This window comes from Chiroxiphia lanceolata, chromosome 7 (genome assembly GCF_009829145.1).
Source record: "Chiroxiphia lanceolata isolate bChiLan1 chromosome 7, bChiLan1.pri, whole genome shotgun sequence".
Lineage (NCBI taxonomy): Eukaryota > Metazoa > Chordata > Aves > Passeriformes > Pipridae > Chiroxiphia > Chiroxiphia lanceolata.
Genome location: NC_045643.1, coordinates 1,210,693 through 1,223,993, shown reverse-complemented (window position 1 = coordinate 1,223,993; position 13,301 = coordinate 1,210,693). Strand labels below are relative to the sequence as shown.

General features: G+C 49.8%; 1 protein-coding gene across 5 annotated transcripts in view; it reads right to left on the bottom strand.

The window, feature by feature from the left end:
• The window catches only part of HDAC4 (histone deacetylase 4), a 223,999-nt gene that overhangs the window by 168,454 nt on the left and 42,244 nt on the right, over positions 1–13,301 (bottom strand). For 2 of the 5 annotated variants that reach the window (XM_032692526.1, XM_032692520.1), the window contains exon 1: positions 209–314. The exons of the other annotated variants lie outside the window; for them this stretch is intronic. In XM_032692526.1, coding sequence (XP_032548417.1) covers positions 209–299 — 91 coding nt within the window. In that variant the 5' untranslated portion in view covers positions 300–314. Of the gene's footprint in view, positions 1–208; positions 315–13,301 lie in introns of those variants that run through there. 5 annotated transcript variants of the gene reach the window in all.

The following is a 13,301-nucleotide window of genomic DNA, read 5'->3' as shown; positions in this document are numbered from 1 at the left end:
TGCCCAGGGGCAGATCAAACCTGCTCCTCAACCCTCAACTCTGCTACCACAGCAATCTGTCCCAAAGCCTCTGGATCCTGAGCTGGCTTTGCTGGAACAAGCCCACAGCTTCCAAAAGAGCCCCCTGATCCATGCATCTCCCACAGCCCTCTGGCTCCTGATGCTTTGGGGTCTCCCCCATCACCACCTGCATCTCTCAGTCCCTCACCTCTCCTTCCAGCTGGAGTCTGGACCGGTTGCCTCACAGTGACCCAGGGAAAGCAGCTCCAAAAAGACCAAGCAATGGAAGTGCTCTCCATCACAACTCTCCACCAGGCTCACCTCCTCCCACCACTTCCTTAAGTTTAGATGGAAATAAACACTAAACCAAGCTGGCAGTAGCATCCAGGATCCTGGAGAAAAGAGAATCCAAGCAGTGAGTCCCACAGACACGGGATACATCCACGGCAACATCTCCAGACAGGCATCTCCTGGGACACACCACTTCTACCATGTTTGTGTCTCAGAGACACTTCAGGGCACAGACAAGACTCCCCTGCAGAAAAATTCCCCCAGAAGAGGTACTCCAGGAGCACACCCCATGGACTCTCCACTCCTGGATATTCTGTCCACACAAACAGATTAGAGCTGGCACAAAGTGAGTATTCCTGCTGTGGAATACTTAGAAAGGACCCCAGGGAATGGCTGGAGTCGTGTCAGGGCGGGCTTAGGTTGGAACTCAGGGAAAGGTTCTTCCCCCAGAGGGTGGTTGGCACTGAGCAGGCTCCCCAGGGCAGTGGGCACAGCACCAAGCTGCCAGAGCTCCAGGAGGGTTTGGAAAACACCCTCAAGGACAGGGTGGGATTGTTGGGGTGTCCTGGGCAGGGCCAGGAGTTGGACTGGATGATCCCTTCCAGATCTGGATGTCCTATGAAACAGCGCTATTCCACCACAAAGAAGATATTTTAAATGAAAGGTAAGACCTAAAAGAGCTTCCAGTACAACAGAGCCCTTCCAGTGCCTCAAAAACGCCTCTGACCTCTCTGCACCTGGCACCAGCCTAAGAAGAACTCACTCCATCAGCTCCAGAATATCAGATCCAAGTCACCAGGATGGAAATAGAGGGGGAGGAGCAGAAAACAACTTTTCTCAGAAACCCGTTGCCATGAAAAGAGTGAAGTACGTGAGGTTTAATCCCACAGCCCTGCAGTTGTCACCCCCCCCCCCCGGGTTCTGGTTCAAAAACACAACTCAAAGACAAAACCCTCCCAAAGTTGGGAAGAGTCTGTGCAGCCAGGGCAGGATTTTCCCCCTGGCATTGCTGCCCAAGGATCTGGCAGGATGTGCCTTCAGCTGTGCTCTCCAAACAACAGATCACTTCTTATTCCCTCGGCCAAAGGAAGAAGGGAAGGGATTTTGCAGGCAGGACCCTACAAGCAGCTGCCTACAAGTGTCAACAGCTGGAAACAAGGAAATATTTTTCCAATAGAGAGAGCAGCAGAAGATCAACACATGAAGATCAGGACAAGGTGACAGACAGGAGCAAATACTTTCATTTCTAGTATGAATTTCTATAGCTCTCAGGGTTTGGGGCTTAGGAAGCCGTCAGCATGACTACCATTTTTAGGAAGTCCAGAAATGGAATCTGGGGTTGTTTTTGGCTTAATGCAGGAAATCAGCTTTAATGACAACCTACAGTCAGCTCTGGAGTAATTTTCTTTCTGCTTCATTGACATACGCGACAAGACTTTATTAGCGGGGCTAAAATTAAAACCAAAACATTTCCCCCAGCTGCACAAAACACTTAAAACTCTCACTGGCACCCCGAGAAAAGAGACCTAAAAAATCATTTCAGAGCAATTTCATCACTTTTTTGTATTCCAGCTTTCCCTACTATTTGGCAGCAGAAGTTTTGCCCTTTGCATGCCCGTGACCAGAGCTTTCCCCTCAGCAAGGTTAACCACTGTCCAGCTGATTTTCATGGAATCCCAGAATGGTTTGGGTTGGAAAAGACCTTAAAGCTCATCTTGTTCCACGGGCAGGGACACCTTCCATTAGCCCAGGTTGCTCCAAGCCCCGTCCAACCTGGCCTTGGACACTTCCAGGGATCCAGGAGCAGCCACAGCTTCTCTGGGCAACCTGTGCCAGGGCCTCCCCACCCAATCCCACTGGACAGTGTGGATTCTGGCTTGGCTCAGTATTTTCAGGATTTCACACGATCCAATTACTATCATTAGAAGAAGCATCTCAGCAAATAAAGGGGTTTTATAGGAACTTTTTTTTTAGGGAATATTGCATGCAGAAAGATTTTGAAAACCAAACCAAGTTTAATTAAAGGGATGCCTGGCAGGATCAAAGCTTTGGGAGATGCTACTTTCCCTTTAAAAGTTGTGGAAGGATTATTGGGTATCAAACAACAAGCTTTTATAACCTTTCCCTTTTTTAAACTCTTTTTTAATGACCCCTATTTAACAGAGTGCAATTTGAGGCGATTTCTCATGAATTTGAGGGCTTTGAATGCTTACAGCACAAGGTTTAACACTGCTGAGGAACAGAGGGTATATAAAATATTAATAGGACAAGGGGAAACGGATTTAAACTAAAAGAGAGTCGATTTAGATCAAATATAAGAAAGAAGGGTTTTTTTACAATGAGGGTGGGGAGGCCCTGGCACAGGTCGCCCAGAGAAGCTGTGGCTGCCCCATCCCTGGAAGTGTCCAAGGCCAGGTTGGAGCAACCTGGGCTAGTGGAAGGTGTCCCTGCCCATGGAACAAGATGAGCTTTGAAGTCCATTCCAACCCAAACCCTTCTGGGATTCAACAAGACCAGTTTCCACAAGAGCCACGTTTAAAAATGTAAGTCAATCAAACGTGCTCCCTAAACATGAGAATAATGTTCAGAGTGCAGATCTGCTGAGGGTGTTCCCACCACCACCTCCATTAACATTAAAAGCTGGTAAAACAGAGGATTTGTTGCCACACTGGATATCTTGGAACAGCAAACAAGGGGAAAAACACCAGTGCAAGGAACTGTGCTCGCCCCTCTGGAAGAGCTCACATGGATAATTTCAGATTATCAAACCCGAGGCAGAAAGAGGGGTTGGGTTTTTTTGCTTTGCTTCAGCAGTTTTAAAGCACGAGGGATGGTTGGAAACCTTTAAAGGAAAAAAAAAAAAAAGACAAAACCCCTAAAAGGTTTTGCTTGAGCTCCTCTGTCTGACATTGGGGAACCTCTGCTTTGGAAAAAGACAGGAGGGGGGAGAGAGAAAGAGTAAGAAATTATGATTATGGAAATAAAACTTGGTTTTGGTGGAGAGGAAAGTTCTCCAAGCAAGTGATCCTGCAGCACAGCAAACCCCTCCCAGGACTCCCCAATCCAACTCTAACAGGAATGCTCAACAAAAACCTCCCAAACCTTCACGAGGGTAAAGAAAAACATCCCAATTTCCAGCAAGTCAGCAAAAGCAGAGTCCTTGACATGCTCAGCAGAGTCCTCACCTGGCTCCAAAGAGCTTCTCCTGGAGGATCTGGGAACAAGGGAACTTCCCTGCCTGTGCAACGAGTGCCCAGGCTCCGAGGGGAAAACAGGATGAAGCAATGCAAACTCTGGGATCACCAGGAATGCTGTGGCTCCTGGCTGCACCACCTTGACTCCTCTGCTTTGTGTGGCTGAAACTCTCAGTACAAGTTTGTTTATTTTTTGCCTGCAAGTCAACGACTGTGTCAGATTAAAAACATGTCAGTCACCCAAATAAAGCAAATATTGCCCTCCCCAGAGCTGACCTCGGACGTGTTCCTGACACGTGCGGTTTCAACAGGGACTTTTAAAAGAATCACCAACTCCAAATATTTACTGTAAAACTGGAGAGAATTTTCTAGATCCCTCAGGAATACCAGTTGCTCCAAGAGTCCCTGAAGAGCTTCGACTGATGGATTGCTTGGATCCCAGTTTGGCAACTGGGGGAAGGAGAGAGTTGGGATTGTCCAGCCTGGAGAAGAAAAGACTCCAGGGAGCCCCTTCCAGTGCCTGACAGGGTCCAAGATAGCTGGAGACGGACTTTGGACATGGGATAGAGGGACTGGACAAAGGGAATGGTTTCTCACTGCCAGAGGGCAGGGATAGAGGGAATATTGGGCAGGGATTCTTCCCTGGGAGGGTGGGGAGGGGCTGGAATGGATTTTTCCGGAGAAGCTGTGGCTGCCCCATCCCTGGAAGCGTCCATGGCCAGCCTGGACGGGGCTTGGAGCAACCTGGGCTAGTGGAAGGTGTCCCTGCCCCTGGCAGGGGGTGGAATGGGATGAGCTTTCAGGTCCCTTCCAATCCAAACCATTCCATGATTCCATGAAATCCAGTACAGCACAGCTCCAGGTTAGGAAGGAGCACTTTTTAAACCCTCCCAAAAAAATGGAGGAGGAGGAGAGAGACCCTCAGCACCCGCCTTCCCCACGGTGGGAACCACTCCCAGCTAACCACGAGTTCCCCCCATCCCGAGAGCCCACAAGGGTGCTGGAATTGGCCCTGGGAAGACATGGCCCTGGAGCTATTTATAGCAGCTCAAGGTGTGCTGCGGCAGGCAGGGAACAGCTTGTTTTCCCAGGAATTGATCTATACAGGCAGATTATCCAAACAGTTGTTTGGGTATCTCCTGGGATCCAACTGTGTCAGTGCAGCAGCTGCCTCCCGCAGAGCCCTCGGCAGCTGTGAGGCCTTTAACTGGGAATTCTGGGTGAGGTCAGCAGAGATTCCTGAAAATCCAGCTGCATGGCCACCCCCTGCAGCTGGATGCAGACAGAGGAGAGCCCTGATTTTATGCCATGCTATTCCTCTGCTCTTCAAAAAGCACCTCGAGCCAATTTTCTCAGTTCCCCTCTGTAAATCCTTGTTCAGGCCTATCTGCACCATTCTCTTGGAATAGCTGCATGGTAAACTCGGTATCCAGCTTCTGTTTTGGGCAGAGACAGCCCAATTTCTTTTAAAGCTGTTCTTTCTACTTCAATGGTTATTGCTTTCCACAGATTTATCCTTCCCTTTCTGCATCCCTGCATGGCAAGCACAGCTGGATCATGCCTGGGAAGCCCAGGAAGGGTATCCAAAGCTGCCCAGCTCTCCCTGCTCGGTGCTGCAGGGCAGACAAAGGTGGTAGATCTGACTCTGTGATTCTATTATTCTATAATTTCACTGAAAGCAGCCAACCATCACAAAAAATAGGAAGTATTAGAATCTGTAATTGGAAAACCACCTGTGACCCCAGTTAAGCCGGTGATACAGCTGGGTAGGAGCCTCACTTTGGATAGTTGGGCTCTTGTCCTTGGCTGTCTTGGTGGTTCAGGGCCTGATCCAGCCCTGGGGAAGCCAGCTGGGATCTCCCCTTTGACTCCAGCTGCCTGTGAGTGGGGACCCCGAACTGCCAACATTCCTGTGGAGCTGCAGGGGGGAAGCTCTGGGCTCTCCTGGGCCAGCACAGCTCTGGGTCTGGACATTTAGGTTGGACCTGAGGAAGAATTCCTTCCCTGAAAGGGTGGGCAGGCATTGGAAGGTGTTCAGGGAATGGCTGGACGAGGCACTCAGTGCTCCAAGGTTGGACTCCATGATCCTGGAGGTCTTTTCCACTGGAGCCAGGGAAGGCTGGGAAGCTGCTCTGAACAGGTGGAGAAGAAACAATGGAGTCGCTCACCACACGTGTGAGTGCTCTGCTTTATCTGGCATCACCCAGGGCACACCTCATCTCCTCCAGGTTAATCAGATCTCCAGAGCAGGACCCAAAAGCTGCAGCTGAACTCCATGGGATGAGGAATGTTCCCTGCACAAAGATTCCTTATCGCTTTTCCCTTTCCAAATGTAATGACAAACCAGAGCAGGGAACCCAGGCAGGAGCCTGGGACTGCCCAGTCCGAGTTCGGGGCCCTGAAACTCAGTCACCCACAGCAAAAGCCACTGAAAAAGGGGGGAAAAGCCACCCCCAAGCCTTTGTTTTCCCCTCAGTGATTTCCCCAGGTTAATTTTGCTGGCTGGGCATTGCAAAACCAACACTTACCTCAAGAGCTGCCTATTGAGCAACACGGTCCTGCCTCTGTTGCAACCACAGCTGAGACTCACTCAGGAACAGCCCCACTCCTCAATCCCTCTGCTCCAGCTTGGAAAAGGCAACTCTGAGTTCCAGGACTCCAGCAGGGAAGTGCAGATCACGCCAAACAGGACGGAGCACAACACACACAAACCCTGTGCTCAGCTCTGCTTCAGCAACTCCCTTCTCCCTGCTCAGGAAGGCACAAGCACCAGGAGCAGCTGAGGGAGCTGGGGGGGCTCAGCCTGGAAAAAAAGAGGCTCAGGGGGGACCTTCTGGCTCTGCAACTCCCTGACAGGAGGGGGGAGCCGGGGGGGGGTCGGGCTCTGCTGCCAGGGAACAAGGGACAGGAGGAGAGGGAACGGCCTCCAGCTGTGCCAGGGGAGGCTCAGGTTGGATACTGGGAAATTTCTTCACCAAAGAGTGGTCAGGCACTGGACCAGGTTCCCAGGGCTGTGGTGGAGTCCCCACTCCTGGAAGTGTTCAAAGAGTGTGTGGATGTGGAGCTTGGGGCCATGGCTTAGTGGTGGAAGTGGCAGTGCTGGGTTAAGGGTTGTACTCAATTACCTTGGAGGTCTTTTCCAACCTTAATGATTCCATGATCCTATGACTGACCCTGCAGAGAGAAACAGCTGAACCTCCTTTCTTTGCTGTGTCTCCAGACTGGAAGTCCATCCCAGAGGGTTAAATCCAGTCCTGGCTCTGCCCTGCAAAGGCACCGCTGACCAAGACATGGATTTCATGGAGCTTTAAGGAATTCTTACAAAACCAGCAGCAAACACCCAAATGCACAGGTCAGTCCTGAGCACTGCTGGAGAACACTCAACTCTTCCAGCCAAGGCAGGAGTGCTGTATATGAGGGGTCCACAAGGCTCTCACCTGAGCAGCTGCTTTCACACAAGAGGATCCCACCTGACCAGGCAGCACTGAACCAGCTTCCACTCCAACAGCAACCCCTAAATATCCATCACTACACCCTCCAAGCCTGGGGAGCCTTCCCACAGAGCCATAAACCCTTCCACCTCCAGGCTGACACAGACTGCACACACATCTTGCTGCAGCCTCAGCAGGTGAGAAGCCATCCCCTCCTGGGAGCTGAGCAACAAGTGCCCAGGAGGCTTTGTTTTATTCTTTTAGATTTAAAGGGGGCAATCTCAAGTCAGCCCTGGCTGACTGAACACAAAATATCTGGGTGTGAAGGAGCCATTCCCTTTATCCAGTGTTGTCCTTGCTGCCATCTCCCTTTGGGCAAATAGGGTACGGAGACAAGATCATGGAATCACAGACCAGTTTGGGTTGGAAGGGACCTTAAAGACCATCTCATTCCAACCCCTCGCCATGGAAGGGATGTCTTCCAGGTGCTTGTTTGTGCACAGGAGATGCATTCATACATCTTCAATATGTATTCTGTATATACAAGCATATTTAACAGCAGTAGAAATTCCAAGTTATCATGAAAACCCCATTAGCCCCATCCTGCTTCCAGACAGATCCTTGTGCCTTTTACAAAGGAGTGACAGGGCAAGGGGGAATGGTTTCCAACTGAGAGAGGGCAGGGTTGGATGGGATACTGGGAAGCAATTCCTCCCCATGAGGGTGGGGAAGCACTGGAATGGATTTTTCCGGAGAAGCTGTGGCTGCCCCATCCCTGGGAGTGTCCAAGGCCAGGTTGGACGGAGCTTGGAGCAACCTGGGCTAGGGGAAGGTGTCCCTGCCCATGGCAGGGGGTGGGATGAGATGGGCTTTAAGGTTCCTTGCAACCCAAACCATTCTGGCATTCTGAGATCCACAAGGGAAATATGTGCAGGATGGGAAGCCTTGGTATCCTTAGCAGCCACCTGGAATATGTGGCTCCAACCCCTTCTTCAGGAAGGTGAAGATCTACCCCAAAATGGTGAACCAGTGACTGACTTTACAGTCCTCATACAGACACTTACGAGGGAAGGTACTGGAAAAGCTGGATTGTGGGGGGAAGGTGGTAAGGGGACACCCCAGCACGATGCCACCAAACAGCAGTTCCTCTGAGCTCCCTCATCCTTCTACGGAAGATGACAAAGGTTTAGGAAGCAGCAGCTGCCTTGGGGTGAGAGATGAAAGGATCAGCTTGAATGTGCTCTCAGACAAGACATTCCCAGCAGGTGAGTGCAGCTGAAAGCAAACAAACCCCCACCACAGAAGGGGCAGCAGTGGAGAGAATGGCATTGCACTCCTCAGCTTTCATTCGCTATGAAATCAGGGAAAAACCTATTCCACAAGCACATTAACCCCCTGGCTGAAACTGGCACCCAAATTTCCTGCTGTCCCAGCAGGCTCCGTGTCCAGGAGGGTCACTGGTGCTCCTTTCTCCTGCCACAGGAGGAGGGCCAGGTAAAAGTTATGCAAAAGTCAGGGTAAATAACCTGCCAAATCTGTGATTCGCTGCCCATCTCGCAGGAGTCAGACAGTTAATTCACACTTCAAAAGACAGAAACACAGCAGCTGCCTCTTCCCTGCGGGGCTGGAAAAGCTTATGGATTTAAACCTGCAATTCCTTGGAAAACAGACTGCCCCAGCACTGGAGGAATTGCTTCCCAATATCCCATCCAACCCTGCCCTCTCTCAGTTGGAAACCATTCCTCCTTGTCCTGTCACTCCTTTGTAAAAGGCACAAGGATCTGATTGGAAGCAGGATGAGGCTAATGACAATGGGGGTTTTCATGATAACTGGGAATTTCTACTGCTGTTAAATATGCTTGTATATACAGCACTGGAATAGTATGATGAATTGACAAAGCCTGCAAGTTAATTTGTATCAGCCTTAAATCAGGTCCATTTCTAGTGGTTTTTCTCCATTACTGTCTCAGTGTCAAGGATAAATTAAGAGTTATTCCGAATGCATCCCCCCCAACACACAGCTCTGGGAGCACTGGCAGGGCTTGGCAGAGCAGCTGTGGTTGCCCCATCCCTGAAGTGTCCAAGGCCAGACTGGAGCAACCTGGGACAGTGGGAGGTGTCCCTGCCCACGACAGGACTGGATGAGCTCTACGGCCCCTCCCAACCCAAACCACTTTGGGATTCCACGAGACCCAGCACCACAGCCCACAAACATGGAAGCAAAGGACACATGTGCAAGTCCAAATATTGCCATCACCTTCCAATTCCAGGTACAGGGAAGGGGTGGGATCACCATCCCTGGATGTGTTCATAAAATACATGATGTGGCACTTACAGCTGTAATTTAGTGGGGAACACAACAGTGCTGGGTTGAAGGTTGGACTCAATCCCAGAGGTCTTTTCCAGCCTTAGTGATTCCACCTGAAAGCTCCTGCTGTCCATGGGATCTTTTAACTTTTACCTGCTGCCTGTGGATGTGGGATTTCTCCTGAGGCTGCCCAGCAGAGGGCAAGAGACTGACAGCCAGAGCTGGGGACAGATGAATGCTTGCTCCTCCTCAAGGAGGAGTAGGCAGAACCCAACAGTCCTTAAACAGCACCCACTGGAGACACCGGGGCTAAAAATGTGCTTCCCTTGGATCAGCAGTTTGAGTTCACAGCTCCCCTCAACACCAACCCAGAAAGCAGCTCCCATTCCACTTCTTTTTCTTAATCCAGCTAAAAATTTCCCGTGATGGCCAAGAGCTGTCCCTGCCCATGGCAGGGGGTGGAACGAGATGATCTTTGAGGTCCCTTCCAACCCAAAACCATTCCATGAAAACTTCCTTTTGGGACACTTCATGCTCCAGTAACCAGATTTTAGGCACGAGTGCTTACAGGAAACTATGAGTGCTTTCTGCTGCTGTTGAAACAGTGGGATTTGGGACCACGGAAACTCTGGGGACAGGGGAGAGGGTCCGAGAAGCTCCAGCACCTGAACACACAATTTGTATTTGCCAGATCAACAGCTTTAGCTTGGGACTCCCTATAAAAACAGACTTGTAACTTTGCAATAATTAAAACTAAAAAAAAGTGAATTAGAGCAACTACTCTGAGTGAAAATATCAAATAAGTGGCAGAGAAATGCACGTGCTGCACTCAAAGCCACGCTGGGCTGAAACTGTTCCTGTTTCACCTCTGTAGGTCCTATTTTCTAGAATTCCTCTTTGTAGAATATCCGTCACCCGCCTGTTCAGGAAGCCATCCAGCCAGGATCCACACAGCTCCCACTTGATGTTTTACCAAGTCCAATCCAGTTCAGTGTCCTCCTCCACCAAACCACCACCATCACGGCAACACAAACACCTACCACGATCCTCCCACACGTCACAAACTCCCTGCTGCCATATAAAATTAAGCCAGTAGGGGAGAAAGCCAGAGTTCAGGAATACTGAGGGCAAGGACACGGCTGGAGCAGAGCTTGTTCCCCCCACAGGGGACAGAAATATCCCCATTTGTGTAAATACAGCCTTAGTCAACAGGGCAAATCCTACAGAGATAAATGTCACCCTCTGACGTCAGTGCCACAGCAACCTAATCAAAGTGCAGCCTTCAGCTATTTTTAAACCCCGCTTCAAGTATTTTTCTTAAAAAAATAAAAACTAAACTAAGATAGCATAAAAATCCATCTTGGAAAAAAAAAAAAAAGACTCTTTAAAAATAAATCTGTTTAGCAGCAAAAGCAGAGCTGAAATATTTCTTTCTCTCTGGTGCCGTGGACATAAAAGCAAAAGCTTTCCCCGAGCCCGAAACTTGCTGTTCCATCCGATGCGTCAGAGCACTAGAAAGCAAAAGATAAGGATTTGGGAAAGCACAGGGATCAGATTGGCACCAGCCTTTGTATTGGAAATTTCCCCAGACAGGTTAAAAATAACCCTGGAGCGTTGGAAGCCATGCTGAAGGTTGGAAGCCATGCTGAAGGTCGCTCTCCAGAGCTGCTGTGTTTATAGTACCAGCTCCCGGTGACATGTGACTGCCACTGCCAGCATTTCTCTCCCCAGAAAACACGGGATCCCCTGGCTCCGGATTCTGGGCACGGAGGCTGCTCACAGCCACCAGGACAGGGGGGTCAAGCCCAACTCCTCCTTGGTTGACTTGTTTTCCTTCTTACAACTAATCCTCTGGGACTCAGATTGAAAGGAGACATTTCTGTCCACCACATGTTCCGGCCAACATTCCCATCGGGCATTCCCAGGGTTTTAAGGCTCAGTTTCAGTGACACAAGAGTCACCACAGCACAAGGACTATTTCCATGAGGAACAGGCCACAGAGCTTCCCAATCCTCTGGCCTCCCAGAGCTCACCCAGGGGAGAAAATATGGACACCTTCACAAAGTGCCTTTGCAGGAGAGATGGTCAAACATTCCTCATGACCCACCTGAGGGGATGTTCTCCATGGAGAGATGGTCAAACACCCACCATGACCCACCTGAAGGGATGTTCTCTATGGAGAGATGGTCAAACACCCACCATGACCCACCTGAAGGGATGTTCTCTGTGGGGAGATGGTCAAACACCCCTCATAACCCACCTGAGGGGATGTTCTCCATGGTGACCCTGGGGATCACATCTGGGCTCCACAGTCTCCATTTACAAAGAATCACAAGATCATCAAGGCTGGAAGAGACCTTCAAGATCATCCAGTCCAACCAACCCCACCATAATCACCCCTAAACCACACCCACAAGCCTCTTCAATGCTTCCAGAAACTTCACCACCTCCCTGGGTAAGTTATTCCAATGCCTGACCACTTTTTCAGGGAATTTTTTTTTTAATACCTAATTTGAACCTCCCCTGGTGCAACTTGAGGTCATTTCACCTCACCCATGGCAGAACAGAGTAACCCCCATCTCACTACAACCTCCTCTCAAGTACTTGTAGAAAGCAACAAGGTTCCCCTTGACCTCTTCCCCAGAAGGAAAGAGTTGGAAAGGAAGGAATTCCACCTGGGAACATCTGATTCTGCCTTCAGCTCCAGCTTCACTGCCATTCCAAGGACTTCAGGGGCTGCCTCCTTACAACTGTAAAGTTTCCTATAAATGCCTCATGTGGGAGAAAAGTGTCTTCAACAGTAAAATCTTTGATTTAGGGGAATGGACTCTCTCAGGAAGGTTCATCCTTCCTGGGAACAACCCAACTGGCCAAAGGACAGGAGGGGAAGGGCAGGCCATGCAAAGTTACAACACAACCCACACCAATCAGTATTTCAAGGCTGAATCGAAATCCTGGGATCAGAACAAGTTACAAGAGGAAACAACTAAACAACTTTCAACAGCCAAGTAAGTCCCTGTTCCCATCCAAACTTTCTCAGAGGATCTGGCATTTCTTTTTCTGAAGAGCATGAGGAAAACAGACCCTTTTTTGCATTTTGATCCCATCCAGCCTCCTTCCCTTAATATTTGCCACCTTCCCACGAGCTCAGCTCAGACTCCACTGGGAACTTGTAGAAGTGTCAGTAGAGCTGAGCAGTAACCACACAATGAACCCAAGTCCTCTTTCCATGCTATCCTTGAAAGGAGAGGTGGCACGGATTGGATGCTGTTGGAAAAGGCTGGGAGCAAGTGTTCACAGTGATCCCTTCTCTTCCTTCTCTGCTGGGTTTTAAAGGAATAAATTTAGAAGGAGCGAGTAGCTTTAATTCTTCCTTCCTCTGGATTTAAGGGTTTCTTGAAGTTATCTGTATTTAACAGGGGGATGCCTGAAGCGGCTCCCAGCACCGTCCTGCTCCCATGGAAAAATCGGATCTCCAGCCACTGTGGCCTCCTCCAAGCGGGGACTCCAGCAGCAAGGCTCTGCTGGCTTCTGAGCTTACAACACAGAAGGGCAGGGAATAAATCTTCAGCAACAGAAGAACCAACATCAGTGCAGGAGGATGGAAAACAGGAGGGAAGGAAAGAGGAGAATCCACGTCAGCTCCCACGTGGTGAGAACACACACCCCCCTGACATGGGAGGATGCACATGAAGACGAAGACAGACATGTATTGATTTGTCTCCCAACACAGGGGCTGCCTTATTTAATGGAAGACAGCAGAGAGAAACCTCTGGGATAAACCAGCAGTGGAAGAATCCATTTCCCCACCAGGAAAAATCAATGATTATCCATTTTCCCTCTTATCCTCCTGAATTGGAGAAAACGAGCTCAGTGCAGCTCCCATCTGCTCCCCTCCCAGATGTTCCTCCAGCTCTGGAATCCCTGGCACAGTCTGTACCAAACCTTCTTTGATAGGATTTCCTTCCCAAACTTGATCAGTAAAGCAGCTTCACTGGGGCTGCTAAATTTAGTGCCTTGACCGTGTAACCCACAGAGCCGGACACACCGAGGGGCTCTCCCAGGATTCAGCAGTTC